This window comes from Alosa sapidissima, chromosome 8 (genome assembly GCF_018492685.1).
Source record: "Alosa sapidissima isolate fAloSap1 chromosome 8, fAloSap1.pri, whole genome shotgun sequence".
Lineage (NCBI taxonomy): Eukaryota > Metazoa > Chordata > Actinopteri > Clupeiformes > Clupeidae > Alosa > Alosa sapidissima.
The window spans coordinates 22,797,715-22,814,379 of NC_055964.1; the positions used below are offsets into that span (position 1 = coordinate 22,797,715).

The 16,665-nt window shown below is 44.1% G+C and overlaps 1 protein-coding gene across 1 annotated transcript in view; it reads right to left on the reverse strand.

The window, feature by feature from the left end:
• Window positions 1-5,953: 5,953 nt before the first annotated feature.
• si:dkey-215k6.1 (transmembrane protein 132C) overlaps window positions 5,954-16,665 on the reverse strand; it is a 184,063-nt gene continuing 173,351 nt past the window's right edge. The window contains exons 6-9 of the mRNA XM_042101983.1: window positions 16,072-16,277; window positions 13,420-13,693; window positions 11,478-11,669; window positions 5,954-9,751 (exon numbers count right to left, since the gene is read on the reverse strand). Coding sequence (XP_041957917.1) covers window positions 8,504-9,751; window positions 11,478-11,669; window positions 13,420-13,693; window positions 16,072-16,277 — 1,920 coding nt within the window. The 3' untranslated portion in view covers window positions 5,954-8,503. The remainder of the gene's footprint in view (window positions 9,752-11,477; window positions 11,670-13,419; window positions 13,694-16,071; window positions 16,278-16,665) is intronic.

Genomic DNA, 16,665 nt, shown 5'->3' on the forward strand with positions numbered 1-16,665 from the left:
ACACAAACTGTCAAATATACAGTTTGTTGTATAAAATGTTAATCCTTAGGATCCCAACAGCATATATATGCAGTCATTATGCAGTCAAACACAAGAATGTGTTTATCATATTCTTTAAACAGGAGGCCCTAGTTTGGCCCTGTGTCTGTGTACTCTAAATAAAGAAAGAGTAGCCACACACTCTTTTGAACTATTTATTCATGACTGACATTTCAGCATTTTCAGCTTTCATTTTAGGATTCTGGGTACCCTGCCCACAAAAACAATTACTGTTTTCCCAGAAAAAGAACACAAAATATTTCCAAAACAAATAAGCAAACAAAACTACTTCTTAAGGCAAATGAAAACCTTGCTGTTTGGATGCATTTCCTGTTGTATTGGCATTGTGAAAAAAGTGGTTCAGTTTTGTCTGATGCTGCTGTGGTAATCAACACATCCCTTGTTTATTTGATTTAAACGAATTAATGTCCTAATTGGCAACATATAATTTCTAGTCATGCCTGCTAGCCAGACTAATTGGAAGGGCGCTGGTGATTGGGGCGTTTGCCTGGGCGTGACTGGAGACCTTCATGTTGCATCTACAAAGTTATTCACTTCAAACCGTTGGAAAGCCATGTGAAATTCAGATGAGTATAGATGGATTCTGGTCATCTGAAACCACAAGTCCTTATAATTATAGCAACTAGTTCAAACCTAAGATGAATCTCGTGTGTATTGTATTATGGCTTTTGGTGCAGTCTGTAGTTGTTTGTGCCACTGTGCAGACGTTAAAACTACTACCCATTAAACCAACATTGTAGTTCTTTTACCTTTAGTGACTTCAAGCTCATTTTAATGCTACAATACAGAGAGTGTCTGACATTGCCGATGCATGCTCGGTACGTATGGCATGTAACATTGTCATGGGTAGGAGCATGACCCCTTTTGTAAGTTTCAGGTTAATTAGGTACCCCCTAATCAGTACGCTATGTTGAAAATTGATGAAAAAGGGAATTCCTACATAGTGTTACTTTAAGCCACAACAAACCACAAAGCACATTCAAACAAGCACATAATGAATACATACAGACTTCTATTGTTTATTTAATGCTACACAGTCAACCATGATTAACGTCATTACATGTCTGACAGATAAAGTAGGTCCATAAAACGGCAAAATTATTTTGGACCAGGTAGTGGTGATTATGGTGTCCTGCTGTGTATCCAGCGTGTCGATGGGGCTTATTCTAACCGTCTCTAAGTGCAGCCAGAGCCTAATAACTAATTGCCATACATTTCAAACATTCAGCTGCCTGGATGCCACCCATAATTCAACCCCCCCACCCCTCCACACACACACACACACACACACACACACATACACACACCCTCCACTTCCCCTACCCCCCTACACGTTTCCTCCTTTCCCATCTCCAGACTCCCAAGCTGTCGGACTAAAAATATACAGCCTTCATTAAATAACTCAGAGTGGGAAGAAATGGATGGGAAGTCATTTAGGAAGATGAAATGGGCTGAACCTCAAGCGTGCATCACCCTCATTCGCCATACATCAAATCAGTAAAGGGGGACAGGAATTGCAAAGTTTTTCCGAGGCAGAAGGGGGCAAGGAGACGATGGTTGACGATGTGCATATGCTTCTGTGATTAAGCTGTTTCTGGGGAAGGGGGAAGGAGAGTGTGTGTGTGTGTGTGTGTGTGTGTGTGTGTGTGTGTGTGTGTGTGTGTGTGTGTGTATGTGTGTGTGCGCATGTTTTGGGCAGATTGATGAGGGCTGTTGTGCAGAAAGATGTGCTGGGCAGATATCTCTGATCTGTTTTTAAAACACCACATGTTGCCTATGAGGAACTGCAAGAAACTTGCGGGTGTGACACCTCGTTGTAGGCTATGTCAAAAGGCTATGCCACTCAAAAATGTGTAAATGAGAACAACTGAGAAAAACTCAGGTGGCAGGCCTGCTGTGAAACTATGGGCATGAAGAAAGTCAAACATCACCATGTCTTGAAACAACAATTGCCAGAGAGATTAGTCAGAGATTTGAAATGAAAATGTCTGCCTTTCACTACTGTACCTCCTTGTCCCTGTTCCTGCCTAACCTTTTATATTGGACTGACAACCCAATGGCCCTGTCAGTGAATCTGAGTCTCTCTGTGCTACTTCACTTTGAGGTTCATGGGAACAATTCACTGATAGGAGGTGGCGGGGCTGTACCAGTACCTCTCTGATGGCATCCGCTCCAACCTCTGAGACATGTGCCACAGCCCACGGGTACGTTTGAGCATATTTCAAACAAAAAAATGCATATGCACAGACTTTAAAGCAAAGTTAGATCACAGCTGAGTCAAAGCATGGTGTGCGCATTGGCAGACAGAGTCCCTAAATCATTCATTGAGCGATGCATAGATGCTGACATGACGACAGATAGGCCTCTTCATTTATTAATGATTGACATTCAGGGCTTTGATGGTATATCCAGTTTTATATTGTAGTCATATTTTTCAATCTGCCCGAGCACAAAGAAAATGGTTTCTCACAATGTGACTCATTACTCCCATGACCATATTTCTGTATCCTTATTAATAGTTTATCAAGCTCTGATTCGCTGGTAAAAGACTGGAGAATAAGCCTCTGAGATCACAGGAGCCTGATTTTAGGTAGCCATTGATCTTATGCACTTGTTGATATTCTTTTTTATGATTAATGGCTCCTGTATCGTTTCAATATACTGGATGGAATCTTTTGACAAAACCTTTAATCATCCAGATCAGTTGAAATATTCAATACTCAGAAGCTGGGATGAAATAGAAGTTATATATTTTGAGAATGTAGTGTCAACCCTTAATACTTCCAATATTGCATCAGAACTATCAGAAAGGAGGACAGCACTCTGTGCTTCATGAAATGACGGCTGTGGCAACAGTGAAACCAGTGAGCTTCTTGTTTCCCACACTGCTCAGGTGGTGGAGTGAGCTTCTGCAAATGTCACCTTTGATATGAAGTTGTTTATTCAGCAGCTGTGTTCTCAGCCCTATTATTCTGGTTATACTGCGAGACAGAGACCGAGGGAAGAGCGCAGAGAGAGGAAGACATTGGTCAAGGCGCTCATTTATCAGGTCAGCTGTGACCTAATGGAGCGCATGCCACTGTTGGACTGGTGGACGTGAGAGGCACAGAAAAGGGCCATCTCTCTTTATGGTGTCTGCTAATGTGCTTGCACAGAATTGAACAATGGTGGATGGGGATTCAATCCACATATCCTGACTTTGAGACTTAATTTCACTGAACATTGCATCCTACACAAGGGCTTGGTTAAGTACAGTATGCCTACCACATGAATTGAAAAAAAAAAAGTAAAACCAATTGTAAAAAATCATGTAGGCCTATGTGTGCTCCCCTGAAAAGTGCTTCTGTTGTAGGCTTACATATGTCACTTGACTGAATTTTAGATTGAGTTGGATTAACACATGCCTATGTATGTTTGAGTTAATCAACTGTCAGTTTTCAGCATACTCCTAACCAAAGACATGCACTTCTGGGGTGTTTCTATTCCTTAGTGTATAGACGTCAATTGCACATTATAATAGATAACCCTATAGGGATTAACTGTTAGTGGGAGTTCACTTTTAATACGTATTAAAGTGAGTGTGCCTCCTAGAAAGCCTGTGGTAAAATCTCTGAGGAAACATACATGAAGGAAGTAAGCCCTGCAGCTAGCCGCCCCAGGGGAGTATTTGGTGTGACCGCCTCAGGAAAATAACAACCTTTCCTGAGGGCAGTGCTGTAGCCGCTTAATGTTGGTCTTGACGGAGGAGAGGAATGTCGTCTATGGGTCTCGCCTGCTCTATCACCCTCCTGAGTAAACTCTGCTTGCACTTCGAGAAACTTCACACGCGCCATGAATGAAAAAATAACACAAACACACTGGTCTATAGGTTAACTATTCATCTCGGGTCGGGCGACAGGTCTGGGCTTGGGCTACCTGTGTCTAGCATCTGTCTTTGGTCGCCATCCTGCACCGCTAAGCAACGCTATGGAGCCGGTTAATGTTTGTGGAATGAAAACGAAATGTCACGCGAAGACACAGACCACTTCCCTTTGGCTCGGCCTCCGCAGTCATTTTTCTTGTTAATGTAGCATGTCGAATTTGTAAGGCGACGGCGTGAAAATGAAAGGTTGCATGTCTCACTTGGCTGGCAATATGTATTTGATAACTGCAGTAAATCAACGCCGTGGAAGGGAAACACATGTTAATGGAAGCCACTAAATTGAAATAGAATTTGTTTGAAAGGAGAAAGCTGAGCACGCGCCAGTTGGAGAAGGCAAAGACATTTATTTCTTAATTTGTGTGTGATAGTGTGACTGTATATGGGGGGGATAACATCTAATAAACATCTGAAAAGTAGAAGTTATTCTGATAAAGTTGTGTTGATGGTTATAGGGAATAGACTATTTCTGCACAACTTCTCCCAGCACCAGGGAGTGACTGTGGTACACGTTCAGCACCACGGACAGCGACCGTGGTGCAAGGCTACATCCTCAATAACGTTGGGACGCTGTGGAACATTTCACAAGAAATTAGGATAATTCTCACCATTGTTGGGTATAAAAAAACATTACAAAGTGGCAGAGTCTTTAAGAACTAACTCTGTATAAGCCTTTGGCCAAATAATGCAACAATGTATGAATAATGCTCCTCAATGTGAAATGGAAAATAATCTGGGGATCATCTATAATGCTAATATCATTAAAATATTCACAGAATCAAGATAAATCTTTGTAAACAAGAAACAGGGCTGAAAAACAATATTGAATGGCTGTGGTCTTTGGGACCTCAGATAACACTGCACACTGGAGAGAGGCCATCCAGCATGTTACTAATGCTAAGTTCCAATGCCAGCATCCATGATGGTATGGGGGTGTATTAGTGCCTATATGGTATGGGTAGCTTGCACATCTGGAAAGGTACAGATAATGCTTAATGATATGTATATAGGTTTTGAGCAACAAATGCTGTCATCTAGATAATGTCTTTCCCAAGGAGGTCCTAGAATAATTCAGGTAAAAGGTGGCAAAAGGTATTCTGCACATTCTGTCTAGCTCCATAGTAGTCAAGGTAACGAAATGGCAGACACCATTCTTCTGTGTATACGTTTAACCTGCAGCTTGGGCTTCAATTCAGTGCCCCCCACAGTACCACAGTGGCTTAAAATATACAGTAATCATGATATCATATATAGCAAACTCACACACCTTATTAAACTAAATATCAGGTACATGACGTGTGTATATAGGAAGAAATTATGTGATATTTTCCAAAAGTCTTCTTTCTCTGTTAATGTCACCATTTGAAAATAGATAAATCTGTTAATGTCACCATATGAAAATAGATAAATAAATAAAACAATGGTAATGCCAGTACTAGGATGTACCACCATGACACATTTATTTCCTTCAGAGGTTAAAATGGGCTCACATAAAAAGCAGACTTCAAAGGATGTGTGTGTATGATTACACTTGTCATTACATCTCAGAACATCTGTGGACACTAAGTCCTAAAAGCATGCAAAGTGCATATCTATGATTACATCTAGTATCATTAATATGCTTTCTGACTCTCAAGAGTCCTGATTAGTCAGTGTTACAGCCAATAGCAAAGTGCTATGTAGTGGGTTACATGGTTATTAGGAAGAAGCACTGAAAAGAGAAATTAAATATATTTGTCTATAGATTCAGGAACAATTCAGATGGCTGAAAACATAGTTTATTTCCAAATGAAGGGCCTCTCAATATGCTTATAGAACATTATATGGTTTCAGGAGGACTGAAAAAACACCTGGAAACACCTGAACAGAGGAAACGGTATCTGTACACATATCTTGTGTAGTGGAGTGAAATAAGTGACAAGAGGCATTGGTATGGGGAACATTTCAAGGTTTTATATACATATTCTTTACTGTTCAGGTACACATCCTCATATTGTAAAAAGAGGTATGGAATACAAAAAAGAAAAGGAAACCAAAAAATTAACAAAAAAATGAATCTACTACAATGATTCACAGAAGGCCAAGTGCTCTGACTGCCCAGAACACTCACACTTGCACTTAAGAGTACAAAAAATGGCTACAATCAGTCCATATAATAATGCTCATTAGTTGAATGCTATATTTTGAAAAGGGAACACTGGCTCTTTACGATTATTGACTGAATACTCATGGGAGAGGAGGCTTCGGTGACTGTATAGTTTTGTACATCACAGAATAAGAATGACTGCGTCTGAATCCCTGTTGAATCTCGTCGCCTTGAAACCTTTGTGATTCCTTTTTAAAGTTTTATTCTTTAAAAAGCAAAAAAATGTTCCACCCACTTGGCTAAACAAGCCATTCAGTGGTTGACAGATTCTCATCAGTGCAGCAGCCTACATTTTTTATGGGAGGGGTATTTTTTCCCCCTACTGAAACCTTGGCTCAGAAAATTGCATTTCTTTTCTGTCACCCCCACACAGTAGTAATGCGCCAGAGAAGTGAGCTGGACATCCTTCTTGTGGCCATTTCTTCCCATACTGTATGTTTTTTGTTTGTGTGGCAGGTCCAGCTATGTGGCAATATAGCATCCTGACAAGAAACCAAATGTGACCCCAGCATTGATGGCCTTGTATCGGTATTCCTGTGCAATCCCAAATTCCATGAATGTTATGATCAAGGGTAAGGAATGGACCTTTAAAAAAAAAGCAAAAGGTTCAGTTTCCCAAAAACATGAGAGTGCTGACTGTGTCTACGGCCATCACAGAATAACTCAAGAGAATCTCACACAGACAACTCTCTCAGTTATGAAGATCACAGCCATGTACAGTGTTTGGGAAACTAATCCAAGATGGTGCATCAATGCAAAACCTTCTGTTTCACTTCTATGCAAAATGTACAAAATTAACCATGTAGGCCATGACCTAGTCTTGCTCTTCAGAAGATTTTTTGTGATTTTATTTACATCCTATTTCATGTTACACTTACAAATAAATATTGCATTCTTACAATCTACTTTTTCAGATTTCCTCCTATCAATTTCTCTTTTATACATTTGTTTTTTTTTTTCACCTGAGCTGTTCAAGAGGTCATTTTTGCCTCTTCTCACCTGCAAGAATTGTCAAATAAATTAGAGAGTGGAGAGATACTGCAGGACAAACAAAACCAATAATGGAGCAAACAGACACCTTGTGTCTTTGAACTTGTGGGAATATCACAAATAAAGTTTATGAACACCTTTGAAAAGAAAAGAAAAAACACAATGTAAACACAATGTAAACACAATGTAAAACAAGCATTCACACTCTGACCATATATGTTAGTAGAAGAATATCTATCTGTACAGAATAATGTTCACCTATCACTTCAGAGACAGTTCTTTCCCTTAGTTCTAGATCCTGAAGTGCTACTTTTGAGACCAACCGTGAGACTTTTTCAACTCATCCAGGCCTAGGAGGGAAGGGTGGAGCTCCTTGCGCTACTGGTATGGTTGTGCAGTCGTCCTAATACTGTACACAGACTAAGGGAGGGCAGGCGGCGCTATAGTGAGAATAGCGTGAGGAGGAGGAGGAGAAGAAAGAGACCACCACAGCTTCCTCCGATTGTGCAAGTGAGCGCCTCCGTCAGCCACAATGGGACACTGTGAAGGACGCTCGAAAAATCTCTTTCTCCTTTCTCCAGTTCAAACATTCACTGCAAAAAAGGGTGGTAGGGCGGCACTGTTACGTTCATAAGCTATTAAAGGATTTCTAATATTTTTCTTCTGGCTGGGGCATGGTTGGCACAGGTATGTTCTTTGTTGGGATGTCTAAAATATTTGCCTACATGGGCAGTTAAAAGCCTACATGATGGTTATAGTTTTGGGTTGATGTAGTCAGATTCGGGATGGGATTAAATGATGTCTACAAGTGACACAAAGCACATCAATTTTCGAATAGGGGTGGTGACAAAGGTGTGGGGGATAGCCAACCATCAATGTAGATCACAGAAATGGATACAACTGATGGAGGCATTTAGTGTTGGTCACTGCATGAGATGGTACACACACACACAGTCTGCGATGCTAGATAAAGTCAGAAAACACATTACTCAACAAAACCAACTGATGGAATTTTTGAACCAAAAAAAAAAAAACGTTAACTCAATTCTCGCTCTTCGAAATTCTTATGCTCAAATAAATTTACACCATTCTTGTATGCTTTTACGTGCTCTCACCATCCAGTGGTTCATTTTCACTTAGTTACTTTCCACGCCCTCGACTGGCATTAGTTCAAGTTCTCAGAGCCAGCCAGGGCAACTGTTCAACACACCCATTCACCCCTCACCCTGCTCAGTCATTGTCATGTCAATCAATGAATGTCACTTGCATTGCATTCCAAACTACTTGACGTCGCCTCGTCAAAGTCCTTCACTAAAAAGTAACAGCAACCGCAAAGGCATTACAGGTGAGATTTGTCGAGTCCAGTTCCCCACCCCAACATTGTGTTCTCACAGATTGTCTTGTAGCCTCTCCATGTAGGTTCTGATCTCGGCCGACTGTCCCAAGTCCATGTCTTGGCACACCCACTTGATGTCGTCTTCGTTCCCGACAAGGATGGAGTTGGTGTAGGGCCCTCCTTCGTCGGGAAGCACCGTGGCGAAGGACGTGAATTTGACCCGCTTGCCCTTGGAGGCCCGGGGAGAGTTGTTCAGCGGCTCGGCCTTGCCCGACTGGTCCTTCCCCACGCACGGGCCGCGCGTGTCGGAGAGAGTCCGCGGGAGCGTCTGGCCGTGGGCCGACACGCTGCCCTTGAGCGTCCCGCTGCCGTTCAGCAGGTACTTGCTCTCCTCGCAGCTGTCGCTGCGGTCGATGGCGGTGGTGCACTCGTCCGTGTGGGGCAGGGGGCCGTGGTGGTTGGCGTGGTGGTGGTGGTGGTGGTGGTCCATGAGGTCGGCCTCGTTGCCCAGCCACACCCAGTCGTGCGCGTGGTTCATGTTGCCCTGCTCCAGCACGGGCAGCTGCTTGTGGCGGTACTTGAAGGCGAAGCTCACGCAGTTGATGAGGAAGACCAGGATGGCCAGGCAGAAGACGCCCAGCAGCGCGTACATGCCGATCTCCAGGTCGGACAGCCCGCGCGGGCTCTGGGTCAGGTCATTCTCCGCACCCCCGGGGAGCTCCACCTGAGCGGGGAAGCTGGTGTAGTCCACGGGGGTCTGGCCGCCACTGCCGCTACTGCCCCCTTGCTTGGCCCCGGCAGATTTTTTGGTCACCGCGGTCTTGGCTGTGGTGCTCACTTTCCTCACCACGCCATCCTCGCGGTCAGCTGCGGCACTGGTGTACTTGGTGAACTCGGAGCCCGTTTTGCCCTCCTCTCCCTGACCCTTGTTCCTCTGCTCACTGGTGCTGTTGTCCAGGCCTCCCTCGCCCTCGTCCTGCCCACCTCCCCTGCCGCCGCCTCGCTGCTCCACGTCGTTCTGGCCGAACTTCACACGCACGTTGCCCACGCCCATCGCCAGCACACTCTTGCGCTTGGACTTCTGGCACGTCTCGGAGATGACCATCTCCACCTTGACCAAGGCCCCCTGGCCCTCTCCCTCGGCCTGCACCACGGGCCACTTCTGCGGGGACTCCTGGTAGGTGGAGACTACAGCCTCGTCCAAGGAGGTGGCGGTCAAGGTGAAGTCCCGGGGGTCGTAGATGTTGAGGGGCGTCACAGAGCCATCGCTGTACTGAATCCAGGCACTGATGACAGCTTCCTGAAAAGCAGGAGAAGCGACAAACGACAAATCAGAGGAGATAAACTCAAAAACTCAGATGTCACACATTTCAAATTTAAATCTATGGAGCACAGCACACAGGAATCAAACAAGATGCAATGCATGTTGTCTCAATGAAAAGAGGGCTTTGACCTTCAGAGAGCACATGAAATGCTTCTTTTTACAGTATGACTGCAAAACCCAAAATGTTGAAACCACACAAGAAGCACACAGACTTGGTACAATATGCTGACAAAATAAGACCAGACAGCTGAGGTTGTTTTTAGTCTGGAAGAAGGCAGGATGTTTTATTTCCCTGGATAAAATAGGGGCACTGCTGTTTTATTTTTAATCAACACTGTGCCTTGCATTGGCAAGACCCAAAACAATTAAAGAAGAGTGGTTAAATGTGTACATCAGGTGCAATTGTTTTTACTTGTATTTACTTGTGTAAATGACTAAGTAATTATGTGAATTAATCACACCTAACACCTTTGTGCACCTCACACTTTTTCAATGAAATAAAAGGTACAAACACATGGCATGCATTGTAACGTAATAAACATGTCCATACACCAAACACAGATACTAACAAGATCACACACAATGAACTCAATGGGTTTGTAGGATAAAATATCAGTTCAGTTGCACATACTCTGCAAAGAGTATTTTATATTACCATACATTAGCATAACAAAGAAAGCTACAGCAGCAACCATTAGTGGGGGAAATAATTATATTTATTATTAATATTATTATCATATTGCATATAACACTTTGCCATATGAATGTACAGGCACCCTGTTAAATCATTTAGCTTCTCTGTGTAGACATCTGTAGGACTGAAATAGTGTTTGAGTTTCTAATCTCCAATAGTAATTTAGGCTACTCCTCGCAGATATATGACTAAACTGCTGGGAATTGCTCAAGGCGAGTTGGACACATTATCTCCAACAAAGCATAAGAGTTTAGACCTGGAATGTAGCTCCACCATTTAGACCTATTAAAGGAGCCATGCTTCAACCAGCTCTTTTAATCAGACAGAAAATGATTCTGACCCTTGCTTCCCTTTTTTGTGTGCTCTGTTCACACCCTCGGAATTACATTAGCAGGGTTAAATATGTGCAGTCGGCTGCACATCTGTGTGTGCATCCAAGTGTGGGGTTCGAATAATGACACGACACCTCACTAAACTGTTATACACTGGCACCATTTTTATCATGCTCCCATTAAAGTTCAGATTAGCCTCTAATTGGCACTCCACTCTTGTACAATGCTTTTCAAGCACATATGAGGATGACGTGCATCATTCAGTGACCAATACATACTTTTATTTTTAATCAATGTTTGATCATCTCATTTTATTATCTCTTTTTACTCTCTCGTGTTTTTATGTCTCAACTGTATATTCTTGTTGCATTGCTATCCAGCACGTAAGGGGCTATGATAATGAAGTCTGAGTGAAGTAAGTCACACCACTGGCAAAGCACAAGCTGGCCAAAAAACTAAAGGTGTTTGAGTCATGACTCACTCGGATCTTTCACCCGTGTCTTCAAATTAACCCATGAGTCGCGAGTCTCTAGTATCATTAACTCGGATCAGTTGAGTCCTACTACAATTCAATCTAAAACGATAAACAGCGGCACACACAAACCTCTTGCAACATTAGCTAGCCTCCTAGCCCTAGCAGACAAAAAACAAGATGGATGTTGTGTCTGTCCGTCACCTGTTTGGGTGTGTGGAGGAGGTCCTGTGCCGTGGTGGTGACGTAGATGGCTCGGCCGTCCGCAGGGTTGGGCAGCAGGGACAGGCTGAGGGAGGCCACCAGCTGGACGCCCAAATCTGAGATGGTCACCTTGTCGTCCAAGACCGTGACCGTCTTTTCGGCCAAGATGGAGTCTGAGAGCGGTGAGATTACCTGCAAAACAAGTGCCAAGGTAATCATCAGTGGGCTGCATGAAAAGCCCCATTCATGTCTAGGACCCCATTCTGCCACTGCAATTCCGCTTAATCCCCTATTAAAGAAAAGCTATCATTTTCACAAAGCCTGCATTCTGCATTTGGTGCCTTTCAAAGCCAGATGGTTGCTTTTTACCCTTTACAAACCCCCTACTGTGATTTGATACAAAGAATAAGCAATAAATAACCAAGCCTGCGCTGAAATCATAAACCAGAATGAACAGTACAGCTGAGTTAACCCTGGTGGTTTGTTTAAATCAACATGTATTGAATCAAAATGTATTGAAAAAAAATCAAAAAGCAATCACACTAAATATTATTATGAAGCAAGGCTTTGAACCGGTTCACGGAACGAAAATGAAAACCAGAGACTTTTGATGTTTTGCTAGGAACAGAAACAAAACCAGAAACTGAACCAGAAACCACCAACAGGAAACCAAAGCATAGTGTTAAACACCACCAACAGGAAACCAAAGCATAGTGTTGAACACCACCAACAGGAAACCAAAAGGAAGGAAGGCTGTGATTTCAGCACCAGGGAAATTTAGAATAAATGTCAACTCTGAGCAAAATGTCTTCATGCCAAGGCATTTGTTGACTGACACCACTGGGATTTCCAACAGCGACAGAGAGATAGATAGATAGAGAGAGAGAGAGAGAGAGAGAGAGAGAGAGAGAGAGAGAGAGAGAGAGAGAGAGAGAGAGAGAGAGAGAGAGAGAGAAAGGGGGTGGGAGACATGGAGATTGAAGCGTCAAGAAATCAAAAGAGCTTAGGCGCGCTAAACGGTGACAGTGAGGGACAAGCAGTGAGTGTGCGAGCTGACACTCCTCATTCATGGGGAATTTCCATTAAACTAGCCACAGCAGCTCCTCCCAAGGGGGGCCGTCACAACTCCGCTCCCAACTCCACGCTGTACCAATAAACAAGTGGATTTCTCCTGGACAGTATGCGTGCAGTACAAATGATTGCCTCCACACACACACACACACACACACACACACGGAGGCACAAAGAGACACATATTATGCCACTTCATCTGATACCTTTTTTAGGGCTGTAAGCAGCAAATTGAACAGTGATCTCAGTTTTCTATCCTGGGACTGAGCTTGTTAGCATGTAGGTACGTAGATGTGGCAAGTCTCACCTTCACACCTCATGTGACAGATGTGTACTGCGTACGTAGTGTTGTCAATATCACAAGACCCGCCTATTCCTGACATACTTAACAGGCACAAAGGTACATTATGAGATAGAGGTTTACGAGCCATGAACACATAAACAGATGCTGGAAGCAGTCTGTCAGTGCCACTTGCCCTCACAATCAGAGTGCACATAGGGGAGGGGTAGAGCTTGTTATGAGCGCCTTGAAGGAGGGGCAGAGCTTGTTATTAGCGCCTTGGGGGTATGGGAATGTCTTCCTCAAGAACTACGTTGAGACCTTTATAATGTGGCCTTGGAGGTCTTGGTTAGGTTGGATTCTTTGGTGCCTGGGGCAGCTGAAGCACAAGTGCCAGTATCTGTAGCACATTCAGGTCCAAGTACCCGCTTGGGTTCTGGCCCACAGTCATTTCCTGCTCCCAGCCCATCTTTTTCTCTCCGACTCGCTTTCTGTCACTCTCAAATGTCCACCCTACAGGTACATGGTGGCAAAAGGCATAGGCCAAGGGCAAGAGCCGAGGTTTAAGGCAAAGGTGCCATCCTGGCGTACCTGGATGGTTGTGATGCCCAGGTCTCTGCCCATGAGGACGCGGCCATCGATGAGGCGGGCGATGCGCGGGTCCTCCACCTTGAGGTAGTCCTGCACCATCTCCGTGATGTCCGCCTGCCAGTCCGCGCCCAGCATGTACACCAGCTCCCCGCCCGGGTCCGCCGGCTCGGCCACGAAGTGGGTCAGCACCCGCACCAGGGCGTACTGGTACTGCAGCGTGCAGCCCCTTCCTCTCCTCTCGTCGTCCTCGTCATCCTCACTGTCCCGTGTGGGCCTGGTGTCAGGAAGAGGGGCTATCCGTTAGCCAACATCACATAAGTGAGTGCAATGACAGTGTCAACAGTATTGTATTCAGGGACTGTGCTGTAATTTCCCAACTATTAGCCGCGGTTTATATATTGATTTTGCAAAATTTCTTCAACTATGAGGTTAATACACGGGGGCAGTTAATGGTATTAATATGGCTTTGTTTCTTTTAACTTGCATAAAACACTGCCCTGCGGCTTATACACAATGCAGCTAATACACAGGAAATGACTGTAGGCCTGTAGTCTTTAGATGACTGGATAGAAAAGCACATCATGTGGTTTAAGAGGAGGCTTTTGGCTTGCTGGTTTATCACTGACGGAAAGCTGCTCACATCCTTGTCAACAGGTGCTGCATTCACTGAATATAATTCTACATGATCACTCTCCAATTGGCATGGGCCAAATAATTGATAAAGTACAACATCTTGATAAATGTTTCATGCATTATACAGCAGATGAAATAGACCCAGCATGAGTTGTAAAAAAAAGAACAATTCTAATTCAAACTAACTTTTAGATTGTCAATTAAATGCCTGACTGCATAGAACACAAATAGATTTTAATATTTACTAGAACTCATTTTTGTGATGTCTGCATTTGCCTCCAGGTTAACACAGCTTGAACTCTTGTTATTGATTCTAAAGGCCTCTGTGGAATTTCAAAATCTAAATTAGTCCAGCACTTTTTTTTCAGACAGCATATTTACTCTTTTGCCTTTTTTAAGCATTCTCACAGATACAAATCTGGGTTTAAGTTTTGTCCACAACTGGAAAGCATTTCACAACACGTAACTGCAACCTTAGACAAACATACACATATAGACAATTTGTACACAAAACATTTGCCAAAGGTAAAAATACACCAACACATTCCCACGCATTAGATGCTCAAGGCACCTTTCGTGTCAACACCATTATGTTTTAGCTAATTTAGTCTCATCCTGGCTTGCTATCATTTCGAGTCCAATCTGAGGGTTTTATCCTTGTAAGAGGCTTTGATAGTCGGATAATGGTGTTGCTTGGAGTGCTTTTAACACTAGCGGCTGCTTCCAAGTTGGGCATCACAGTTTTACAGTGGCATTGTGCTCAGAGGCATGTGACTTGGCATCTCACTCGCAATTTTACATTTTCATATTATGCACCCATTATCTCCTTATTATCGCCTCCATAAAATCGACAGGGGATGCCGGAGATAAAGCTCTTAATTATTCAGATGTTCACGTTGAACTCTCGGTTACCTCCCGATCGCATGCAGACGCCTCTTCTGGATACACTCCTCCCTTTTGTCCTAATTCACTGTAACATATTCCGTTGATGAAGATGGCCAAACACTACACACACCAATTCCTTCATATCCTCTCACAAACACAGTGTACAGCTAACAGCTGGTGCAGTAAAGACTACAGAGAGTAGTAGACTATAATATTGCATTAAGGCTATGGATTTGGAAACAGTGATACAAACCTAATTATACTGTATTACTATTATGAATCAGGCCGTTACATCCAGTTACATCACTTTTACTGACTAGAACAGACACTATCTAAAGCCATTATCTCACTATTCATGAATAAAATATGACACCTATGAACTGCAACAGGTATTTTAATCTCCCTCTCTCTCTATCTCACTCTCTCTCTCTTACACACATACACACACACACGCAGACGCAGACGCAGGCGCACACACACACACACACACACAATCAGCTTTGCATGACTCGGGTCTCTCCAGTGGCGAAAGTGAAGCTCCCCCATTTCACAGGCGTATGCCGTGGCGTGTTTGGGGCGACAGGAGAAATTGGCCAAATTGAAAGAAGAGTGCGCGAGGAGACAGAGAGTGAAGGCTGCGGTCCCGGCGCTGCCGATAACAACGCAACTCATCACGCCCGCCGGCCGGCCGGCCTCCCGAACGAGCCCCCGGTAATGCGGCGAGCTGCCTCCTGGGCGAGCGGAGATTAGGGTGCCGCTGTGACGTTGGCGGCAGCTCAATGAGACTTGGATGAGAAAGGGCTAAATGAACTGGGAGCGTGATAATCAAGAGCAACGCTCATTCTGCAGCCCTGCACAGAGGGAGGTGCCCAGGTGCTGCTCACTGAGTGAGAGGATTTGAATGTGTGCAGCCAGCTACCTCTCTAAACTACTGCTCTAAAGAATGGTTGGCAGTTACATACACACACACACACACACACACACACACACACACACAGGCACACGGACACAAATGAACACATAGATACAAACATCTTTAACCTAAGAAATGAAGAAACGAGCTCTTGGTGAAAGTGACAAACACACTGACACACACACACACACACACACATACAGTACATATGACGCACACACCTTTTGTTGGAGAGGATGGGCACCCTCCAGCCTTTAACCTGACTCAGCTCGGTGTCGGAGACATCGATCTGCAGGGGCAGGCGCGGTACCCACACGGTCAGCTCCAGTTGCGTGCTCAGGTACAGGTAGGTGAAGTTGACCATCAGGGACTGGCGCCCACGCATCTCCTTCCCATTCACCAGCACCGAATCACAGCCGGGGGATACCTGGGAGCACACAAGCACACAGAGGAGGCAGTCAGCAATGTGTGTGTGTGTGTGTGTGTGTGTGCGTATGTGTGTGTGTGTGTGTGTGTGTGCGTATGTGTGTGTGTCTGTGTGTGTGTGTTAGCCAAAGATCGTACTGTATCTTTCAGACAGCCAAAGCCAAAGGGGTTCGAATGTGTGTGTGTGTGTGTTTGTGTGAGTGTGTTAGTTAGGGCTCATATCTGTCAGACAGAGATGAGGCCAAAAGGGTTTGTGTGTGTGTGTGTGTGTGTGTGTGTGTGTGTGTGTGTGTGTGTGTGTGTGTGTGTGTGTGTGTGTGAGTTAGTGTTTGTGTGTGTATGTGTGTGTTTGTGTTTGTGTGTGAGTATGTTAGTTAGGGATCATATCT